The sequence below is a fragment of the Urocitellus parryii genome, chromosome 2 (assembly GCF_045843805.1).
Source record: "Urocitellus parryii isolate mUroPar1 chromosome 2, mUroPar1.hap1, whole genome shotgun sequence".
Lineage (NCBI taxonomy): Eukaryota > Metazoa > Chordata > Mammalia > Rodentia > Sciuridae > Urocitellus > Urocitellus parryii.
In genome coordinates, this window is record NC_135532.1 from 156,957,669 (window position 1) to 156,980,732 (window position 23,064).

The 23,064-nt window shown below is 39.1% G+C and overlaps 1 protein-coding gene across 3 annotated transcripts in view; it reads right to left on the reverse strand.

Moving 5' to 3' along the window:
- Positions 1-19,262, reverse strand: part of Cd47 (CD47 molecule) — a 44,050-nt gene extending 24,788 nt beyond the window's left edge. For all 3 annotated transcript variants that reach the window (XM_026394335.2, XM_026394326.2, XM_026394320.2), the window contains exons 1-2: positions 19,098-19,262; positions 7,773-8,120 (exon numbers count right to left, since the gene is read on the reverse strand). In XM_026394335.2, coding sequence (XP_026250120.1) covers positions 7,773-8,120; positions 19,098-19,143 — 394 coding nt within the window. In that variant the 5' untranslated portion in view covers positions 19,144-19,262. The remainder of the gene's footprint in view (positions 1-7,772; positions 8,121-19,097) is intronic.
- Between the last annotated feature and the right edge of the window lie 3,802 nt (positions 19,263-23,064).

Genomic DNA, 23,064 nt, shown 5'->3' on the forward strand with positions numbered 1-23,064 from the left:
AGCATTTTTACCTTTCCATGTCTCAACTTCACTTCTGATGGGCCCCTTGCACACCTAAACTCCCCTCTCAGTTTTCCTCATTTCAATAGTGATGACTCCATTTATTCAGATCCACAGGGTGAAAAGGAATCAGTTCTACCTGACTCCTTGGTTTCTCACATGTGGGTACATCTAGTTGGGCAGCAAATCCTGCTGGCTCTACCTTCAAATAGTCAGTATCTGTGTAGGATGTGTTGATAATGAAATGTTCATTTTTCTGGTGTCCCCTGCCCCCACCCACAAATCTTAGGATATATTAACAGATATCTATTACTAAAAATAAGAGGTGCATTCAGCCCTGCTCAACTAACTATTCACTTATTCCACAGCAGTATTTATTGGAAGCCCACCACAGCACTCCTCCCTCTAGGCTCTTGAAGGTCCCACGGTAAAAGATGCAGGGGTTCTGAGCTTGAGGAGGGGGACTAGGGAAGGTAGACTCTTGGGGGCAGTAAGAAAAGGTCTCTTTGGAGAAGAACTGGAAGTGAGCCTTGGGTGGGCAGAAGCCTGCCATATGAGGACAGGGAAGAGGAGATGCCAAAGGAACTGCAAGTTCAAGGAGCCAAATATGGAATTTAGTGATAGAAGATCAGATTCAAAGGGTTTGTGGGGTGAGATCATGCTCGGTCTTATTGGCTTGTTAAAGGAGGTTGTATGCTATTCTGAGAGCAATGACAAGTGGCTGGAAGGTACAAATACAGAAGAAAAAGGATCTCACTTAAAATCTCCTTTGTCATTCATGTGCAGAATGTATCCCAGAGAAGCTGGACCAGTCTGAAAGCTATGGCAGAAGTCATTCTTAGGAGATAGGAGACATGACCAACAAACCCTGTCCTGAGTTCAGTTTTACTCATCACATTAAAGATGTAACAGAACTGCTCCAAAGGAAGGTAACTAGAATGGAGATCCTGAAACCATCAGTAATATTAGCCTAAATATAGTAGGGGATAGGAAAGGTAGCAGAATACAACAGTCACTAATATGGCATTATGGAAAAATGTGGATGTGTAACCGATGTGATTCTGCAACTTGTATTTGGGGTAAAAATGGGAGTACATAACCCACTTGAATCAAATGTATGAAAGATGATATGTCATGAGTTATGTAATGTTTTGAACAACCAATTAAAAAAAAAGAATCAGGGATCTTAATTCCACACAAGAATAAAATTGGGAGAAATGCCACAGCCTTCCCAGTCAGTAAGAACTTACAAGAGACCAAGTTCTTGCCTGACTCAAGGAAAAACAGGAACTGCCTGATAATAGCCCAAGAGCTATGGAAAACAACAGTGCCTCATCATACCACAGCTGTAGGTAACAAGTCAGAATGGCTGACTGTCTGCATGGAATAGAAGTAACTTACGAATTAGATGCTGAGATAGACTAGACGATTCTTTGATGACACCAAGATTGTATGCAGAAATAATAAAAAAAAATAAAAGGACATTTCAATGATAGAGATAATAGAACACAAGCTACTACTATCTAAGTGACTCAAGTGGAGCTCTTCAGAATCACCTAGGAGGTTACTCCAACCTCATGTACTCTCCCCTCTCACTGCCACCCCAAGATTTTCAATGTTCCCTGATAGTAAGTATGAGAGGTCTGGGGGATGTTCACGATTCTCAGCTTAAAATCACTTCTGCAGATTTCTGCTGGAGTTTAGCTTCAGTCACTGACATAAATGTGCTACCTTTCTCTCTAATTCGTTATGGTTGGGAAAAATTGAGAATCACTGAATTGGATGTTTAAGAAGCAATTAAGAAACTGGTGGGAAAAAAAACAATGTTTTCTATAAAACCATTTATATGTCCATTAAGTTATTGATTTGTTATGGTACTACTGTCAGATGATCTTTTTCCCCAAAGGGAGAATGAGACAAGATACTTCTCTAAGATCCCTTACAGCTCTGAATTTCTATGGCACTAAGAAAATAAATTAAGCATAAAATGAACTAAGAACAGTATCAGATATCTTTCCATCTTGTGATTACAAAAGATACTCCAAGGGCATTCGTACTGTTATTCTGCCCAAACTCTGGCTGACATCTCTGTCCATTACCCTCCCCCAAGCTCCCATTCCTGCTCAGGAAAAGTGGCTCTCAGGAAAAAGAATTTTCTACCAGTGGAAAGGCAAAGAAATGATATTAAGAGGGTGTGGTCTGGGATGAGCATTTAACTTTTGCTTCTCTGCCTAGTGTTATTAAAACCCAGGGCCTCACTTTTCTTATCTCTATGTACAAAAGTGGGATAACTTGAAAAGGTAAAGGGACCACACTCTGATCAACTAAGTGTGTGTCTCCTTCAAATACAGACATGCAAACCTCCACAAACAGAGAACACCAGTTCTACAAAAGAAGATCATAATAAAATTTACAACACAAAATTCAAACCAAATTTTTACTTGATATTTCAGAACTATGTCACTTTTTTTGGTGTGTCAACTTGGCTGAGCTATAGTTCTCAGTTATTTGATCCAACCCAGAATTCTAAAGTGGCCTCCCAAATCTCTGCCCCTAACACCCACACCTGTTTACTTCCTTCCTCTTGTGCATAAGTCTGTAAATATGTTCATTTCCATGAGTATGTTGTGTCACCTGGAAGAGGGAGTTTGCTGATGTAATTAATGTCTCTAATCAGTTGACATTAAAAAAGGGAGATTATCATTGAGGAACTGAAGAATGGCTTAATCAAGTGATTCCTCAAAGATTCTCAGCTTTTCTTGGAACAATAATTCACATCTGAGAGGGATTTGACAAGAGGAAGAGTCTCTTTCCCTGACTTTAACTATGCAAGAACACATGTGGCAGACAATGGGACCAACCTCCAGGAGCTGGGAGAAGTCCCTGGTGGATATCCAGCAAAGAAGCAGGGACCTCAGCCCTGCAATGACAAGAAACTGAATTCTGCCACAGTTATGTGAGTTTGGAACAGGCCTCAAACTCCAGATAAAAATACAACTTGAATCAAAGACATTATTCACAGAACTAAAAAAAAAAAAAAACTGTCTAAAATTCATTTGGAAGAATAAAAGACCCAGAATAGCCAAAGTAATTTTAAACCAAAGGAAGAATATTGAATGCACTAGAACATGTGCTTTCTAATTACACTACAGAGCTATGGTAACAAAAACTGCATGGTACTTGCATAAAAACAGACAGACCAATGGCAGAGAATAGAAGACACAAAGACAAGCTCACACAGACATAGTCATCTGACCCTTGACAATGGTGCCAAAAACACATATTGGAGAAAGATTGCTTTTTAAACAAATTGTGTTGGGAAAACTGGTTATCCATATGTAAAAGGATGAAACTAGACCCTAATCCTTCACCCTGCATAAGAATCAACTCAAAATGGATCAAAGACCAAGGAATTAGGCCAGAAACCATGCAACTCCTACAAGAAAATGTAGAATTTGAATGACCTTAATAGCTTATAGAGAGTAAAATAAAATTTAAGCTCTCAATGTTTGTTGTCTTATTAATCAAAATAGAAATATTATTAGCAATTATTTTTTGGGGGGGCGGTTCTGGGATGGAACCCTGGGACCCTAATCCTTCACCCTGCATAAGAATCAACTCAAAATGGATCAAAGACCAAGGAATTAGGCCAGAAACCATGCAACTCCTACAAGAAAATGTTGAATTTGAATGACCTTAATAGCTTATAGAGAGTAAAATAAAATTTAAGCTCTCAATGTTTGTTGTCTTATTAATCAAAATAGAAATATTATTAGCAATTATTTTTGGGGGGGGGCGGTTCTGGGATGGAACCCTGGGACACTCAACTACTGAGCCATATCCCCAACCCTTTTTTGTATTTTATTTAGAGACAGGGTCTTTCAGTTGCTTAGGGCCTTGCTAAGTTGCTGAGGCTGGCTTTGAACTTGTGATCCTCCTGCCTCAGCCTCCCCAGCTGTTGAGATTACAGGCATAGTTTCACTCTGCCTGGCTTATTATTAATAATTAATCATATAAGTACTAATATTTACAGTTAGTATTTGGTTATTTACAAGGTATTTTCATATAGGAAACACACAATATGGTGATTTAGAAGTCAAAGAGATCCAGGCTACAATTCTGGCAGTGACTCTGGCCTTGAATAAGTATCTTAAGTCTCTTTTACCCCTGATGTATTAAATGGTGAGACCTGCATCCATGTCTTAGAGTTCTTGAGAAGCTCAGAAGACATGATATACATAAAGTATCTAGGATGTGACCAAACAAGTAAATAAATGTCAGATCATTTTGTGCTTTTTCCATGATCTCAGTGGTAACATCTTAGTCGTCACTAAATCAACAGTGTCTAGCACAGTGCCTGTAACATAGTAGGCACTCAAGTCTTTATTAAGCAAGAGAGATATTATCTTATTTTTTACAGACATTCCTGTAATTGAGATAGTATCCTCACTGTACTAATAGAAAACTGAGGGACAGATAGGTTGAACTTCTTGAGTTCTGTAAGCTAGGAAAATGGACTATAGAAAAGAGCTTTCTAAATTCAAGAACTGTGCTCCTTCCTTAGTGTTGTACTGTCCACTGGCACCGGAGGTCTACAAAATCATGTCTTATAGACCATGTTTGCACAGATTCTATCCTCATGATCCAGAAAAGGGAACACTGAACAGTCTCCATTACCTGCATTCTTTAAGTGGAATCCAATTCTCATTGAATGATTTCTATCCCTCATTTATACCTATTTTTTTGCACATACAAAAGCACATTATAGTAAAAATAGTTTCTAAGGCCTAAGTTCCTGAAGTCTACATGATGGGTATCATTATTACAACAAATGTATATTCCCAAGTAAGAGTACTGCCCTACTTAACCTTTTGGTGCAGAGGAATATTTTACTTTTCCAAAGAAAAACTGTTGCAAAATAGTGGCACCAAATCATGGCTAAGATGTGGAGAAACTAGGTCACTCACGTTGCTGATAATGTAACATGAATGTAAAATGGAACAGCCATTCTGGGAAACTATGCATACACTTACCATATGACCCAGTAATCGTACTTCTACGAATGGATCAGCAAAACCAAATGTATATCTAAACAAGAACCTGTACACAATTGTTCACAGCAGCTTCATTTGTAATAACTCATACCTAGAAATAACCAAATGTCCTGAAATAGGTGAATGGCTAGACAAGCTCTGATAAATCCATACCATCGAATACTACTCAGTTAAAAAAAAAAAAAAAAAGGCAGGGGGTAGGGAGCAAACAAAAAATGAAACAAAGCAACAAAGGAACCCAAGCAATGATGTATGTAGCAACGTGGATGGATTTCAAGGGCACTGTGCTCCATGATAAAAGCCAAAATATTGGAAAGTCATCTATCAAATGATTGCATTTATATAACACTGACCAATTAGTGCTTGTCAGATTAGGGGTAATGGAAGTATGGGTGTGACCATAAAAGGTTTGATGAGAGAGATGTCTGTTAATTAAATAGCTCTCTCCATTCCAACGACTGTGATAGTTACACAAGAACAATGTGTAGAAATGACAGAGAAACACTCAAACACACTGAACTTCCTGCTTTTGATATTATGCCATAGTTACACAAGATATAACCATTAGGGAAGACTAGAAGAGGGGGACACAGCACCTCTTTCTGTGAATCAATAATTATTTTAAAAAATAAAAATGGGTGTCAAATGTTTCAGTCCTTTGGTAAATTGTTCTATATTCTCTATAATAAAATAATACTTTCTCATCTAAATATAAATAAGTTTTTTACATGGTATTTTAAAAACAAAGAAAAATAGAACAATGACATGCAAAATGTAACCTTGTCTTCATTTCAGATACTGGTATTCCCTTACCATTCATTTTCATTCTATCTTCTGACCTTTTAGGTCTTGGTTCTTACCAGTTTTCAGTTTTCTCAGTGAACCACCTTGCCTCCAAAGTTACTGTCCCTCAGAATTTGTTCTTTCACTCCCATGAAACGCTTCATTACTCCAGACAAATTTCAATCAGGTATTTGATCATCTCCCTCCAGGCACTCACAATGTATGTGACTGACTGACTAGCTCCCTTCTGAAATGTGTACATTTAAAAAAAAAATCTCCTTTGCCCATATTAATATCAGTAGTAAAAATTACAAGGTAGGCAAGATTTCTGAGCAGGAAAGCCTTCCAAAATCTTGTCTACTCTGAGCCATTCCATGACTGTTTCTCCTGCGCAAAATCCCTCTCACAATCAAAACCTGATACCTTTATAATATGAACATCCCAGGAAAACAAGTAACACTTGTAATACACATTAGTTTTCAGAGAACTTCTAATACGAAGGCTTCATTAGATCCTGGAGAACACATAAAAGTAAGTATCTACCTATTTTCATTCCCATTTTAGAGATGAAGCAACTTGGACTCAATGAAGCAACTTCTCAAGATCATACAGTAAATAATAAGATGCTGATTCCCAGTCCTGAGCGATGTCAAAATACTTCATCAAGCTAAACACCCCATTTCCAGTGGGGGTAAAGAGACATAACAGTGAAGGCTAGAAGAATAGAAAGAAACTAGTTGATCCAATGAACTGTTCTGATCCTATCCCAAAGTATGGTCAACCCCAAGATCAGCAATATGTTGGATGATGCAAAATAAAGCTTTAAAAATGTAAAGCCAAAAAAAAAAAAAAAAACCCTCTCTTGTGGATGAAGAAATAAGCTAGCATAGCAAGTAATAGCAAAAAGACTGTATACTCCAGCTAACTTCATGGCCTCACACAACCCAGTTTGGCAAAGAGGGCAGAATCGTGCTATGAACAAAACACAAATTCAATTAAGTTAGATCCCTATTCCCCCACATCTTGGCCAAATATTATTCTAAGTAAGGCTCAGCACTGAGAACCTTAAGAAAATGAATCACCCATGATAACCTCACTTTTAATATCTAGATTCTCATCCTCTGTAGAGGAAGCACAGCTTCCTGTGTTGTTTTTGTCAACCCCTGGTCAAAGGGAAAAGTTACAAAACAAAATTAATAACTGAAACTAATAATTGTAAAGAAACTAAAAAACTAATCAAATGAAACAAAGTACTTCTGATGACAGTAAACAGAAATGCAGAGTAGATGTCTCAGGACTGATCAACCAAATAGAACAGTCCCCAGACCAAAAGTTTGAGAGCCACACAACAAATAAATGAATGATCAGTTGATGAGTTTTAAAACTGTGGAAAATTTTAAAGCAGAGCAAATAAGATAGAAACTATGGTCTTAAGCTGGTAAACATTATACTCACATTCATTATTAATGGCTTGCTTTCTGGTTCAAAGGAGTTCCTAGTCCCAGGGTGCTCCATTTCTAATAGGATCACAGTTGTAGCAGGACTAAGAGGAAGCTATTATAGAGGTCTTACTGTCTTAGTCTGTTTACAGTTGCTATAAGAGAGTGCCTGAGACTGGGTGATTTATAAGGAAGAGAGCTTTATTTTGGTTCATACTTCTGAGACTGAGAAGTCCAAGAGCATGGTATAGGCATCTACTCTGCTTTTGGTATTGCACTATGACATGGTGGAAGGGTGGAATGTGTATTAGAGAGCAAAAGAACAAGGGAGGGACTTCTTTTGTCATATCTCATTTTCTCAAGAAAGGCCTTAATCCCTCTCAATGACCTAATCAATCACGTCTTAGAGGCCCTTCCACCCCAACAGTCACAACGGCAATCCAGTTTTGGCATGAGTTTCAAAGGGGACAAACCATATTCAAACTATATTACTTACCAACACGATATTTGAGTTCTATAACTGTTTCACCTTCTCTGGTTAATTCTGTTACTTCACATGTATAGTTTCCTACTTTTGCATCACGCTTATCCATCTTCAAAGAAGCATCTCCTTTAAGTAATTCTGAGACTGCGATTTTTGCACTTGAAAAGTTACTGTCCATAGTAGCATTGTCTTGGCCTCCATCATAGATGAAAATGTATTTTCCTTTAAATTTCCACTTCACATACATTTCGTTAGTGTTTTGTGCCCCCACATTAATAACAAAACATGGGATGACAACAGTTTCATTGCAAAAGGTGAATTCTACTGATTTGGTTTTATTAAATAGTAGCTGGGCTGAACCTGGAAAAGAAAAAGAAAAAGATTTCATTAATTATACAATTCTATACTATAAATCTTAGGTATGTTACAAATCCTTAAAATAAACTGCAAAGCTTCCAGGGTTCATTTAAGCAAGTAGTGCAGCAATAGGGAAGAACAGTAAAGTGAAAAACAGATTATTTAGGTATTAACTTGCACAGCTGGTAGATGACACTGTAACTTTTCTTTATCCAGACTCAATAATACAAAGTATACATTACCATGCATCTTGGGAATAAATTCAGCAACTGTGTTGGAACATGCAGGTATAGTCATCTGGCTTTAAAAGCTTTGAAGTAATCATTTCTGCCTATTGATATATGTCCTTACCATGGGAAAATTTTGAAGAGAAAAATCAACCCAAATACTATATTCACTCTCAACTGCTATACACTTCTTCTACATATAACTTGCTAAACTGATATAAAATTTATCTCTACCTTTATGCTACATTCCTAAAAGAAAAAGGAGAGGGGCAGTTCTACTGTACTTTAATATACAAAGTAAATTGGATACATCAAATCACATCTTTCCACAAAGATGGAAAGTCTTAGAATACTAACGAGAAAAAAATTCTCTGTGGCAATTTTCCCATTGCAAATCTAGACAGCAATAGACATTTTGTATGCAAGCCTTACAAAGGATTAGATACAATTGAATGGCATTTCCCCACTTCTATATTTCACTGAATCTACAGAACAACAATTTCCAAATGTATATTATAGGTATTTCTTCCTTTTAGAAACCATAAACCACTCTAAAAGCCAAGAAACAAGTTGAAACCAAGAGCGAATATTGTTAATGATCAGGGTGTATTCCATCAACTCTTCCTAATGGCACAAATTGCCAGTAGCTGCAGTATACAACTAAAATGAATAACAATGTGGAGAAACTAGTTATCTTCCATGTTCTTCAGCCTCTTATCAACTCTTTTATCTAAGTGGTAATTTTTTTTTCCTCAGCAAAACACTAACGAATATAAATGAAGTGTAAATAGTTTGTCCTTAAGATGTCTTTCATCTCTATAAACTAGAATCAAAATTCATGGGCTTAGGTTGTTATTATTATAAGAACATAGTTATTATCCAATGAAAAAAATTGAACATAAGGATGCAGAATTGAATATGACCTGGATGGTGTTCATAAACTGAGCACAAACCCTATGTCTATCATTTTTTTTTGGTATGTAATCTTAAGTAACTCATTTTTCTATACCTTGGTTCACTCTATAAGTAAGAGGATAAAAAGATCTGGCATGGTGGTAGATGCCTATAATCCCAGAGACTGGGGAGGCTGAGGCAGAAGGACTGCAAGGTGGAGGTCAACCTCAGCAACTTAGTGAATCCCTAAGCAACTTAGCAAGACCCTGTCTCAAAAAAAGGGCTGGGGATGTAGTTCAGTGTTAAAGTACCCCTAGGTTCAATCCTAATCACAGAAAAAAAAAAAAAGATTAAAAAAAAAAAAAAAGAACATTGGGGACTGGGGATGTAGAGGATGTAACTCAGTGACAGAGCACTGTGAACCATGCTATAGGCCCTGGGTTCAATCTCTAGCACTGTAAAACAAAACAAAAACTCCACAGCAACTTCATAAAACTGTGGTGAACATCAAAGGAAAAAATGTATAGGCCAATGCTCTCTAAACAATACTGTGCTGTAAAAATAAAGGGCAACACTATAAAAACTGGACAGTGCAGCATTTTAATGTAATGATCTGGACCCTCTCTGACTGGTCCAAACTGTTGTACTTTGGGGAACTTGCCCTCTGAAGCAGACCTGTGGGTGTTCACAGCTCACTTCTTTCTAGTTCTGTTTCTAGCCACCCAGATATTAGGAAGCTCCAGGCAAAATCTGGACTTCAAATTGCATTCTTCAAAAACCTCAGAGTTGTGAATTATTTCCCCTGAGAGAGAAGGAAGGAGGGGAAGAATCCACAGTGTATAAAGGGGTGATGATGTTGGAATTACAAAAGATGGCAAGTGTCAAAAAATATGTGAAAGAACCTGAAATGGACAGAAAGATTACTGGGTGTCCTTTCGGTGGAGTGCTGAGCACTGTCTATCAGATCCTTTGGAATTATCTGACTCAATAAGGACCAGTGTCTTTCACTGACTTTGGGTTCTTTTATAATTCCAGAAGTTGTTGAAAATGGATTGTAATGCACATTACTGGTATCCTAAGAGATACAAATAAATTTTGTTTTGCAACTGATTTCCACCTGGTGGAAAAGAACATTCCAAAAATCATGTTTTACTGATAAGGATACTGACGAAGTTTGCCTCTGTTAGCAACTTTATTTCAGCATTCCTTCCTGCTTATAAATCTTTTCACTCTTCCAACTCTCTTTCAAATGTGTTTTGCATTCTTGCTAGTTTGCTTTTTAATTAATGAGTGAAATAAAAAAAAAATTTGACATGTCCACTGTACACTTTTGAATCACTTAAAAGATTTAAAAATAATATTTTAAATAATTTTAAAATATTAAAATTTAATAATTTTAAAAATCATTCTTTAGTAGAAGAAATGAAAGTGAAGCGTTCTGTTATCCTATCAAACTTCTTGAGAAAACTCTAGGTGAGAAGTGGTTGTTAAACACAACATAATTGCACAACTATGTTTAGAAAATAACTTTGGTAAAGAACACAGAAAGCACTGATTGCACTGCATTACTTCTTTCACAGCTAAAGTAACTTAAGTAGAAAAAATGCTGTCAGTAAAATTTAAAATAAAATTGACCAGAATAAAACAAACCATGTTTTGAGTAACCTTTTACATTAATAAGTAATAAATGAGAGTAGTGTAAAAATGTCACTGCAGACCTTAATTATAACTTCATCCTTTAGAAACACATATCAAGAACTACGAAGTAGGAAAAATGATCTAATCTGGGGTTTTTCTCCTTTGCTTGTTGCCTTCTGATGAAACAGCAAAGTGAAGAAAAGATAGAAAATACAGGGGGCAAATAAAGGAAAATAATTATCATGAGTAAGGAAATTCTGAATAAACAAGATGTGCTTACAGAAATCTGAAAGCAGACAAATTGCACCAAAAGTGATGCAGAGTACAAGAAAATTAGCAAATCAAGAGGAAAAATTGCTTTATATCAAATGCCAAAAGCACTGGACCTTACGACTTCCACCAACACACTCCACCAACACAAACCATCTCAGATCACAGTCCTGAAAGCAGGTTAAAAGCTGCAGTGAAGCTCTAATCCATGGTAGTCAGAGGAGAGTTCAGCTCAAAAATTTTTAAAATGCAAGAAGCTTCTATTGAGAATTACCTGATATGATCACTGTGACAGGAGAGGGGATGATACAGTGATGACAATAATATAGGAATTATATAAGTTAGGAGCTTACAGTTCTCATATGGGGCATGGTAAGTACTTCTTACCATGAAAGGTCATACTGTTGTCCTTTCTGCATGGATAGAGTGCTGTGGATGGACAGAGGGGACACTGTATCATAGACTGTTCAGAAAATTTGTGTTGCAAAAATATTTTTAAAAAGAAAAGTAAGAAAGGGAGGGAGGGAAGAAAAGGGAAAGGAAATTAGTGTTGCCATTAGGGAATAGCAAAAGATTATTTTAGTCCCCACCTGTCTAGGCCCTTAATCTTTTACCTATTCTTGTGTTCCATGTACATTTTTTCTCCTTCTTAACAACTTTTAAACCCTTTTCCTTTTCTCTCTCATCCCACACACTCTAAAGGAACCTTCTTTCTCTGCTTAATTCAAATTAAATCCTTCAGAGAAGCCAGAATCTACCACCAGTACCCCTCTATAAACTTACCTGCAATCCCAACTATCCATGCCTCTTCTCCAACTTCCTACTTTTCAGACAATATGAATTAACTTCATGTGAGAGTTGGCTTCCACTTCTGCCTCCAACCCATCTATCTCAAGGACTTTCACAAAGTAATTATCAGCCTCCCTATCCCCCTCCTCCATTTACAAGATATACATGTTTTTAAAAATGCTTGAATAACCACCAGTTTTTAAAAATCCCACATGCTTGTCTTTCCTAGTATCCTAAAATTATAATCTGTGTATATTTCTTCACCTCCAGCAACTCCTTAAGTCTGTCACCTGCCTCCACACCTACTGCACCCTACTGCTTCACTACTCAAGCTCTTGCCAAAATCCCACGTAAAAGTCAAATATGCACAGTTCCCTTTCTGTCTTGACTTCATGGTTCTTGAGCCAGAGGGCAGCTCCTTGTCTTATCCTCTATGGTATCTCTTCATTGGGCCTTTTACTCCTGCTTGTCCACCCCATCCTACCTTTCTCTCTAGAAATATATTCCTTGGCTCCCACAAATGTCAGTGTTCCTAAGGGACAGTGCCCCCTCACCAAGTATTACCTCTCACTCTCAGGCTTTATCTACCTGAACACTTTTACTTCTGAGTAAAGTCCCGTCTTTCATCTAAACTGCAGACCTTGGACAATCAACTGTCTGTTGTGCATTTCCACTTGGATATACTACAGTAACTTCAAAGTCAACATGTCTACTAACCTACTGAGCCCCTCTCTCCTCTCCTCTCAAATCCTCACCTCTCTATTTTTTCCCAGTCAACCAGACTTGGACCTAGGAATCATGCTAGATTCCTCTCTTTCCTTAGTCATGGAGAATTCTAGATAGGTTCAACCTATTTAAAAGTTCCTAAATCCAATGTCTGTTGAATGAATGAATTAGACACTTGTCTCTTCTTCCTTGAAATGATTCCATACCCTCCTAACTACTTCCTAACTCCATCTTCAAACATTTCTCTATCCGAGTCCCAATGTGTTTCCCACAGCTCCCAAAATAACTCTTCTAAAGGCAAATGCACACTCCTTTGCCTAATATATTTTAACAACACCCTTCCCCCTCTCAGGATAAGTCCTAACTGCATTATCATGGAATACAGACAAGATCCTTTCCAGCCTAACCTGTATTCCTTCAATTCCCAACTATGCTCTGTTGTCAGGATCTTCTTGCAAACCCATGAATATGCAGATGCACTCTCATCTCCAGGCCTGAGTATGAGCTGCTTTCCAGACTACAGAGGTGCATGTCCTCCCCTGGGTGCAGAGTATGTAGTAGAGACCACATACTTGGGAGCAGGAGCCTGGTTCAAGATGCAGCAAGTATTTTATGACTGTAGAATCTTAGGCAAATTTCTTAACCTGTGTACCTCTGTGTCCTCATCTGTGAAATCCAAATAGTGATGCCATCTACTTAAATCAGAGAGATTTTTCAGATTTAATGAGACAATGAACATGAAGTTCTCACTATATTGCCTTTCACATACACAGCAAATGCTCGAGAGTGGCAGCTGTAGTTTGCTTTTGTCCTTCTTGCCAAAGCACCATTGAGATGTTCACTCCTGTCCCCTTTCCTTACCCCTACTCAACTGTTTTTGTCCCCTTCTGACTGTTCCCACTGTCCCTGTTCAAGTGCTTCACTGTACTTACCATCAAATATTACCGCTGTGCTATTTAACTAATTTCTTCACTAGTCTCAGAAGGTAGGACAATGTCTTCATGTGGCGTCCTAAGAATCTTACCCAGGATACAGACAGTAGGATTCAGTGCATTCTTTATGAATGCACAAAGTATGAAGTGTAAATTTCAAGAAAAGACATACAAAAGTCTTATGGGAAAGGGTTTACTCATCCACATTTCAAGAGAAACCCCCATGCTTCTCACTCCTATTGAATCGTGAAAATATATATTTTAAGGAAGAAATCTCAAGTCAGTTGCAGGCTTAGATATAAAAGTTCCTAAAAAAAAAATACAAGAATGTGCCTAAGAATCATCTTAGAGGGTGATGTTAAAATTGTGTCTTGAAGGATGAGTAGGAACTTGGGAAAGAAAGGGCTTTCTTGGGAGCAGAAATTACATGTACTCAGAGGAATGAAGATCTCACCATTCAGGTGAGAGCTTGGAAAGTTACACAACAAAATTTGTAAAGGCATCCTTGAATGTCATGCTGAGAAGTTTGGACTTGATAATATTAGCAATAGGGAACCACACAGATTTATTTTCATTAAAACAACAACAACAACAGTACTGCCAGCAGTATGAAAGATGTGTAAGGGCAGGAAGGGAGAGGAAAGAGGAAGATCCATTAGGAGCCTTCTGCAACAGTCCAGGTAAGTGAAACTGGAGAGAATGCTTAAAATGACAAGAAAAATCAAAAAGCAAACAGAAGTCAGCTGTGGGAGGTAAAGAAGATGAAAAGGGAAAAATTAAAAATGGTTAACTAAAACAGTATGTGAAACTATTTGCTTATGGATTAGCTATAGAGAAAAAAAGTTTGAAGATGGGGAGATTATTCTTTTAATATTTGAAAGTCTGGGCATTAAAGTGCCTGTGGTAGAATGAAGTAGAGATGCCTGGTATGTCCCCAGGCATATGAATTTGAATTTAAGAAGAAAGGTCAGAGCCATAAAGACTTCGGAATAACCAAGGACAGAGCTGGTAATTGAAGTCATCAGCATAAAGAAGACTGACCAGAGAGTCCTTCTGATGCAAAAGACAAGGTGACAGAGAATAAAATCTTGGGTCACACCAATATTTATGTAGCAAATTGTGAAAGGGAAACAAAACAAGGAAGTGAGAAAAATGAGAGAAAATAGAAGTAAAAAGAATACCTTTGCAAATACCAAAGAAGGGTCTCTATTAGTTCCTTGACTGACAGCAATGTCAATGAACTGGTGGATTCAGATGCAGATTGATTTGGGAAGAGAATGTGAGCAGAAAAAGCGACAGTGATTCACTTTCGATAATTTGGTACAATGATAAGGCACAGAGAATAAGGCAACAATTGACAGTGTGGAAAGAGGGCAAGAATTTTTTTTGTGTCTTCTTGGATTTTCTGTTTTCTTTTTTAAATATGGGATAAAACTTGATCATGGTTGCAAGCTCAGGGTAAGTTGTCACTGGAGAGGACAAGATCTGGGATACAAAATCGAAGAATTAAGCTCATTGAGCAGGTTTCCAACATGGTGGAAATCAAAGAGTGGTAGACAGGCTGTCCTTCTCTTGGAAAGGTGAATAGGTATTCTTCTGAAACTAGGTAAAGGAGGAGAATGAGATGAAGGTTGTCTAAGATATTATGGATCAGTTTAGTAAATGGTGGGTGGGTAGATGCGGGAGTCCGAACCACTTACCACTATTTTCTGCAGTTGAGTAGGAAGTTAATTATCTGCTGGGAATGAATGTTCAGGAATGGGGTGAGAAGTCCCAGCTGCTGCTAAGTTAAATGAAGCAAAGCCCTTGAGTAAAGATATGTGCCATAAATGAATCCTATAAATTTTGTCCTCAGAACTAGCCCCTGGCATGAAGAACTGGAATCTCAGACTGAATCAGGATAAGTACAGGAGGGATCTAGTCAGATCTCTCCTCAGTGGAAATTTAAAATAAGTCTGGGGTATAGTGAGGTGTTCACAGTTTTTTAGTTCTGACTCAAAGCAATCCCCCTCCCCCACACTGAATTTAAAAGTGTCCTTTAAAGAGTAGAGTGGTCAATCCAGAAATACAGGAACCAGAGCAATTTATAGTCAGCAGCATCCAGAATTGTGTCCTTATGAAGAACTTCAAGTACATTAAGTTACCAATGAGGGATTAAAAATATATATATATCTGCTCTCTATAAATTACATTGTAAGTTATTAAGAAGAGTACAGTCTGAAATTCATGCATATGCCCAAGAGGGCCTTGCAAAGTGCTTAGAGTATAATGTGTGCTTATACTTGCTTAAAATGAAACAGTTTTGCCAGACCATACACTTGCCAAACCCCTTGCTTTGCCTTTTAACCTGTGTGACATGTATTTTAAAATGCATATTAATTATCCTGTTCTGCATCTGAAACCTTGGGTTGACCAGATTCCGAATCTTATGCAACAGTTCCATGGATTAGGAGTAAACTATTCAGAGGAGGGAGAAGCTTCTAATTCCTGTTTGGACTCCACATAATCACAAAGAAGGAAAATCCAGGTTCTATAGTCTTAGTCTAAGATATTAGAATCAGATTTCCTGGGTGCTCTGTATTTTTTTCTCTCATATTACCATGAGTTTAGCAAAACTGAACCTATGATATTCTTTTTCTTTTACCATAGAATAAATATCTATGCTAGTATATAAAGCGAAAGTAATTTTATGATAACCCAACTGTGCATTATATTAGGCTAAAACATAAAATATATAGAAATTTTTTATCACGTATAAAAAGTTATGACAGCCAAAACCTAAAAGAAAAAGACAGATAAAATGGTTGCCTGAAAATTATGTCACAAAAAGAATATTACTATATTAAAAACAATATCTGTGCTAGCTATAGCTGAATGCACATTAAGGTATCCAAACTTAGTTTTGATAAAATAAAGCATTATTTTGGATTTAGAATAGTTATCAGTGGGGAGCAGGTAGGATACCTACTTTTCATCTTTCAAACCTGGCCTTTCAAATCTCCATTAACACCTCAGTGGCAAGGACGAGACATCTGCCAAAACACATGTGACAGCATGAACAAGTGTTCTAACGCTAGGCATCTAGTGAAATGCTTTAACACACTGCCTCTAGACTGCTGGGATGGCCCCATAAATAAGGATGTTTGCTTCCTTAAAACAGCAACCATGTTTAAAAATCATATGTTCTTCAGGAAAAAAAGAAAGTATTTTAACTTAAACAAGCCAAATGACTACTAGACTTGGACAAAAAAATGGATTTAAAAAATGTAATCATGTGTATCCTTTATGTATTTTATATATATATATATATATATATATATATATATATATGCTTTGAACAAAGAAAAATCATTCAGCCATTAAAAACACAGTTCATATACATCACTGCCATTATTTAGTTAAGGTTGTATTCACTAGTAAGTGAATATCACTGAAGCTGTTGATGCACTTTTAAACAAAGTATAATTGGACATATGGGGGAGACATACCAATTCATTCTCTATCTTGTAAACCATTACAGTGAGTTGCATTCTGCCTTTAATTGGCTGAAATAGGTATCTGAGAAAACTTCCTTTACCACAAAGGTCACTGAAACGGTAGAGGTTACCAAGAAGTAGCTACTGATTACAAGTGCTTTATAAATGAAACTGAAAGCAAAAATCAAGCTTCAGTACAAATGAATGTATAAAGCTATGTTTTTTCTTTACTCTAGATTCTAAATTCAGTCTTCCAAATCCCTTGAATTATAACTACTTGTGTTTTGAGAGTGTTAACACAATACACATTCTCTTGAAGCTACTTAAGAAACACATAAAAATCCATTCTATCTTATGACAAACACTATCACTTCCTGTTTTATATTCAGCACTTAAATTCAAATGCATAATGCCTGTACTTGTTTTTCTTTTCCAGGTTAATATTAACAAGTACAATAAAATACTACAAATTCTGAATTCTTCAGGGATTTGATTGCATTAAAATTGTATGAAAACGAATGTTAATTAAATGGGATCTTAACTATAACTAAGGAAGGCCTATTCCCCAAAGTACAATTTCAACAGTCCTTTTTCTTTACATGAAAATAGGACCCCTGCTTTAAAAAAATACATGGTTTACACTTTTTACTCTCAAATAAGCTTTGATAACAATGGTATGAATTAGTGATATTTTATTATGAATTTATATCTGGTTCAATATGAAGGCTCTCTGATTACACAACAGGTATTTGAAAGCAGCATCATTTTAGCTATAATGATAGTAATGACAACAAGCATACTAAAGATGATGACAGGAAACACCTAACACTAACCGTTTAGATAATAGAGATCTTGATTATTAATAGCTGCAACATCCAGGATGCTTGGGAGGGAATTAAGGGCATCTTTCAAATAACTACAAGACACAAGCCTTTTTGAATGACACACTGAGACTAATAAACAGTTTTAAATCGAACTAATTTAACATTTTAGGATAAATGTAACAATTGCTGTTAGTCCAACTCAAACTCAATTCTGAATCTTACAAAAGTTCACAAAGGGTACAAATATGAAGTATGACAGGCATTGTAGATCATCGAAATTCCTATTCCTTCCTCGGTTTTCACAGAGGAAGCACATATTTCTAAAAAGAGAATTAAGTGCAAAAACTGTGTGTGTGTGTGTGTGTGTGTGTGTGTGCGCGTGTGCGTGCGGGGGGGGGGGCACTCCTTTGACGTCAAAAGATACCAAATCCCACTCTGCTGCACATGTGTTTTGACTCGAGGTTACTGTATTCATATTTCAGACGAAATCTGGTTAACTTTTTAAAGGGTTCCCCCAGTAAAGTGGGAAAACTTCAACCCACAATTCGGAATGTATTAAAATGTGGGGGTTACGAGAAAAGAGTTTCAAGGAAGCTTATTTTTGGATTAAAAACAACAACAAAAAAGCGGTCACAAGATTCTTCTGATAAATGCTGGGTCGGGAATGAAACTTAACTGCGTCCTTTTCATCTCCATTCGCTCTGATGCTCATGCAGTAGGGCAAAACCCCTTCTGGTCGACTTCACCAAAATGCGCACTTCCATCACAAGAGGCCTGGGCCCTCCCACTCTCCCTCCTTAAACCCCAAACGCAAGTAGAAGGGAGAGGGTGCGAAAGAAGAGGGTCCTTGGCAGCTGCCACCCCTCGCCTCTGATCGCGCCCTTTCTTTATAGTTCGCGATTGCACGAGTTGTGCGTTTTCCAGTCTTCCTCTGTATGTGCATTTGGAGGTGCAAACGGGGTGAAGGAGATGAGCCCGCTGTCACCCGGGGGAAGAGAAAGAAAGGAGGAAAGGAAGGGGGCGCCCGATTACCCGCAGGGCCCTCCCACGTCCGCACTCCGGGCGCACAGGGCCCGAGCATCCCGCGCCCAGGCCACCCTCTCCCCGGAGCCTCCTGCGCTGCGGGGGCGCAGCCCACACGCCTGCGGGGGACGCCGTAGGGGCGCAGAGACAAGCTCAGGGCTGAGAGCCAGGAACCACTTACCGCTGCAAAACGAACTCAGCAACAGCGCTGCCACCAAGGGCCACATCTCCGCGCCGCCGAGGGGTCGCCGCCGCCGCAGGTGTCTGGAACAGCCGCCGCCTCCGCGGCCGTTTCAGGCAGGACCAGCAGCCTCCACAGCAGTCACAGGCAGGACCCGCCGCCCAAGCTTCCTGGCCGCGCGCACGCTCGCTCCCGCCGCCCCACGCCCGCTCCCCGCCCGCACGAGCCGCGCACGCGCACTCGACCCCACCCCGCCACCGCGGCTGTAAACGCGGCGCCCTCCCTACTCTCTGGCTCCTGTCGGGTTCCAGCGAGCTCTGCTGAGGGCCCGCGCTCGTTCCCGGGTGGTGACGCGCGCCTAGCTTCCCGGTCACGTCTCGCCGCCCGCGTTCTTTCCCGGGTCCATGTCCTGGTCCGCCACAGAAGGTTGTGCGTTTGTTTCTGGGCTCACCGGGGACTTCACAGCACCTTCCTTCTCCGCTGCTCTCTTCCCGCCCCTAGCACAGTCCAGGGCCCCACTGTCACCACTGTCAGTTTTTGCTCCACGTTTCCTTGCCTGGCTTTCACTCCAACCGGCGCGCTTCAGGGGCCTCGTCAGGCACTGCACATCCTGACCTGGAGCCCATCCCTGCACCGGCCCTTGGCTCTTTCCTCCCGGGCTCTGGACCTGGACATTTCGTGTCTCTCACCTGCGCCCCTTTCTTTGCCACTCAACGCCACCACCGCGACCCAGGGCGCACCTAGCATAGGGGGTCTCCACATTTCCTGCGCGGTTTCTGAGCCCGAGGGCGCCACGCCGAGGCCAGGGCGGTGGCCCAATCCGCGCAGGATGGGAGCTTCAACTCACAGGGTCCTCCTGGGCCCTACTCCCTTCACTGGCCAGGTTGGTTTCAGATGCGGCTCTCATCCCTCTTTCAGACTTTGTCTTTAGTGTTTTCATTCTCTGGACAAGGTTAGTCAAACAAGTTCCATTTATGATAGTGAACATTTTAAAATGTGAACACGGAGACCACAGGGATCATCTTCAATAGTGAGTAGATCAGCTTCAATAGTGAGTAGACAGATAGTAGACAGTCCTACCAGAGGTATTATGGAGACTGATTTGTGACCTCTCCACGTGCAGTACTCTGAGCTGTGTTTGAGTTTAACATGCTTGAAAAATGGGTTCAAAATGTGGCTCCAAGCCACGGTATGGACAAGGCCTTAGAAAGTGTCGCTGACTCACCCAGGCCACATCATTCTTCCTGAAGCAAAAGCCCTTTTAAAGCTACTTCTAACATTTATCCTGAATGATGAACTCTCTTGTCAAAGAGTCAGGCACTGGTGGCTGCTCTAATGGGTGCATGTCCTGTCCACTCCCTGGGTTGTTTTTCTCTTACCTGCTGGAAAAGAAAGCAATTTTCCACCACAACATCCCATTTCTCCAACTCTACTCTGGGTGTATCCTCCCAAACACCCCATTGTCACTGTAATAAAATTCAGGAAACAAAACTGCCACTGTCCCTGACTCTATAGCAATGTGTAGTATACTATATAACTTTTTTTTTTTGTGTGTGTGTGTGTGTGTGTGTGAACCTCTTCCCCACAGCACTATTAATTCTTTAACACCAGAGACAGCATTTTAAGAATTCCCTTTTCCAAGGCTTTACAGTGAACTGGGTAAACAGAAGGGTGTTAATAAATGTGCTATGTGACTCGAGGCAAGCATTTCTCTAGTGAAATTTGATTGTTTTTTTAATGATTGAAAAAGAAAGAAAAACAATTGTCTCACAGACATCTCACTAAAACAATGGTTAATAATTATGTTGGTAATGATTTGAATGGCAGCGTTGACACCCTGAGGCTATCAAAGGAACTGATCGATTCTCCTCCAACTGCTGCTTATATGGATACAAAAGAATCAACCACCAGACTTTGAGTATTAGGGACATTGTGTATCACAGAGCAGCTGGTTGGCTAAATAAGGCTGTCAGCTGTCCCTGGAACCGAACAACCCCCCTAAAGCTGAAGAGTGACTGGAAAGGACTGCCCCCAACCTTCAGAGGTAGCGATTCAGTGATGCTCTATTTTATACTGGAAGCTATTAAGGCTATGTGTCTAAAGTCTTTTTTGTGCAGAAAATGGAATAGGCTTAAATCAGGTGAATGAGAGGCCATCTGGGTGATTGCCTCTGCTCTTGGGACATATTGGTGGTGGGGGGACAAAGGTGGCCTATTCCAGGAATGACATTTCACAGGAACCTGCCTAGGTTTGATTTCTTCTCAGAGATAATGTTAAGCTCATTTCTTCAGTACCTAACCTCTTTTGAAGTTTCCCTTTTAATTTTTCCAGGCATTTGTATTTGAACTTTGAGCTTACCTTACATAATGTAAGGGGTTTATTGGGTAGAAGAAGAGGGGATAATGCATATTAGGACATTTTGAACATAGGTAGTACACATTAATTGGATTACCTAAATTAATATCCATAATATTCTTATTATGAACTAGAATAGTATTATGATCACCAAGTTAGAGATGAAGAAACAAAGGGAGAGAGCCATCATGTGCTCTTTGCCCAGGGTTATATGTAATACTGCTCTTGCACATGTGCACTCTCTTTCTTGCTGACATCAAAGTTGTTATAGCTTTCCCTTTAAGGTTGAAAAGATGTACAGCTCCTACACAATCACTATTAACAACTTATAGATGTCAAAAGTGAGGCTTGGTCACAAGCTAAGGGAGGGGGCTATAGTTGTATTGAATCTACCTGACTCCAGGGTTACCGAAACAACCACAATCTCCTTTGTCAGTTTATGACCAATTCTCCTCCCCCCACATTCTGTCTCAATCATATAACTACCTTTATCTACCCTCTAAAAGTACATCTACTTCCTGCAACACAGTAGGTATTGGCATGATATTGTCTAAAAATTTATGATTGTGTCCTTTTTGTGCATTTTCATTCAACAATACTTCTCACCCCATGTTGGAGAGCTGTCCAGTGGCTTGTGCTTTGTGCGGGGCCTGATGAATCTTTCTGCGTAAGTAGACCTGCATCAAAAGATCATGCAGTAGACCAAAGCTCAAGATAATGCCAGTGTAAGTTAGGTGCCCCTTCTCTGTGTTTTAGTCTTGTTTGGCCCTTATCAGTTACCATGTTAAAGTGATTGGTTTATGTGGCTGTTTCCCTTTTTAATCCTTCCTGAATGAAAGGAGAGAGCCCATGAGTCTTTTTCACTGCTCGTCCTATTACCTGGCATATAGGTGCTCCAAAACAAAACAAAACAACAACAACAAAAATCAGTCATTAAAATGATGAACGAGTGAATAAATAAACCTCTCAAAGCTAGGCACAGTATTTCCCATAAGTTTTTGGCAAAGTACCCTTCTGACCATTGTGATTCAAGCTGACTTCTTTCTGTGGTCAGGTGCTGCACTAGCAAAGTGGATTATTCTGCACCTGGTCTACTCCACTTTCAGGCCTTGAGCTGCAGTCATGCCGTTCCCTTGATTTCAAATGTTCTTTTCTCCTCAACCCAAAGAATTCAAACACCGCCTTCTCCTAAAAGCCTTTTTGAATCCTGCTTTGGGGGTCTAATGACCTGTGCATGACACTTTGTTCAGGCTGCTAATAAAAGGTGTTAATAGATATTTGTTTCTACATATCTGCCTCTTATATCACATTAGCTAAGAAAAAATGAAATTTGTCATGGATGTATTTGTATTTCTGTATTGGTTAGAATACTCTACAGAGACAGAACTAATAGAGTATATCTATAGATCTATATAGATATCAATAAATATCTATAGATAAATTTGTACAAGATTGGTTCCAGGACTCCTGTGGATACCAAAATCTGTGAATGCTCAAGTTCCTTATGCAAAATAGTGTAGTGTTTGCCTGTAATTTATATACATCTTCACTTGTACTTTAGATCATCTTTAGATTGATTATAATGCCTAATACAATGTAAATAGCAAGGTAA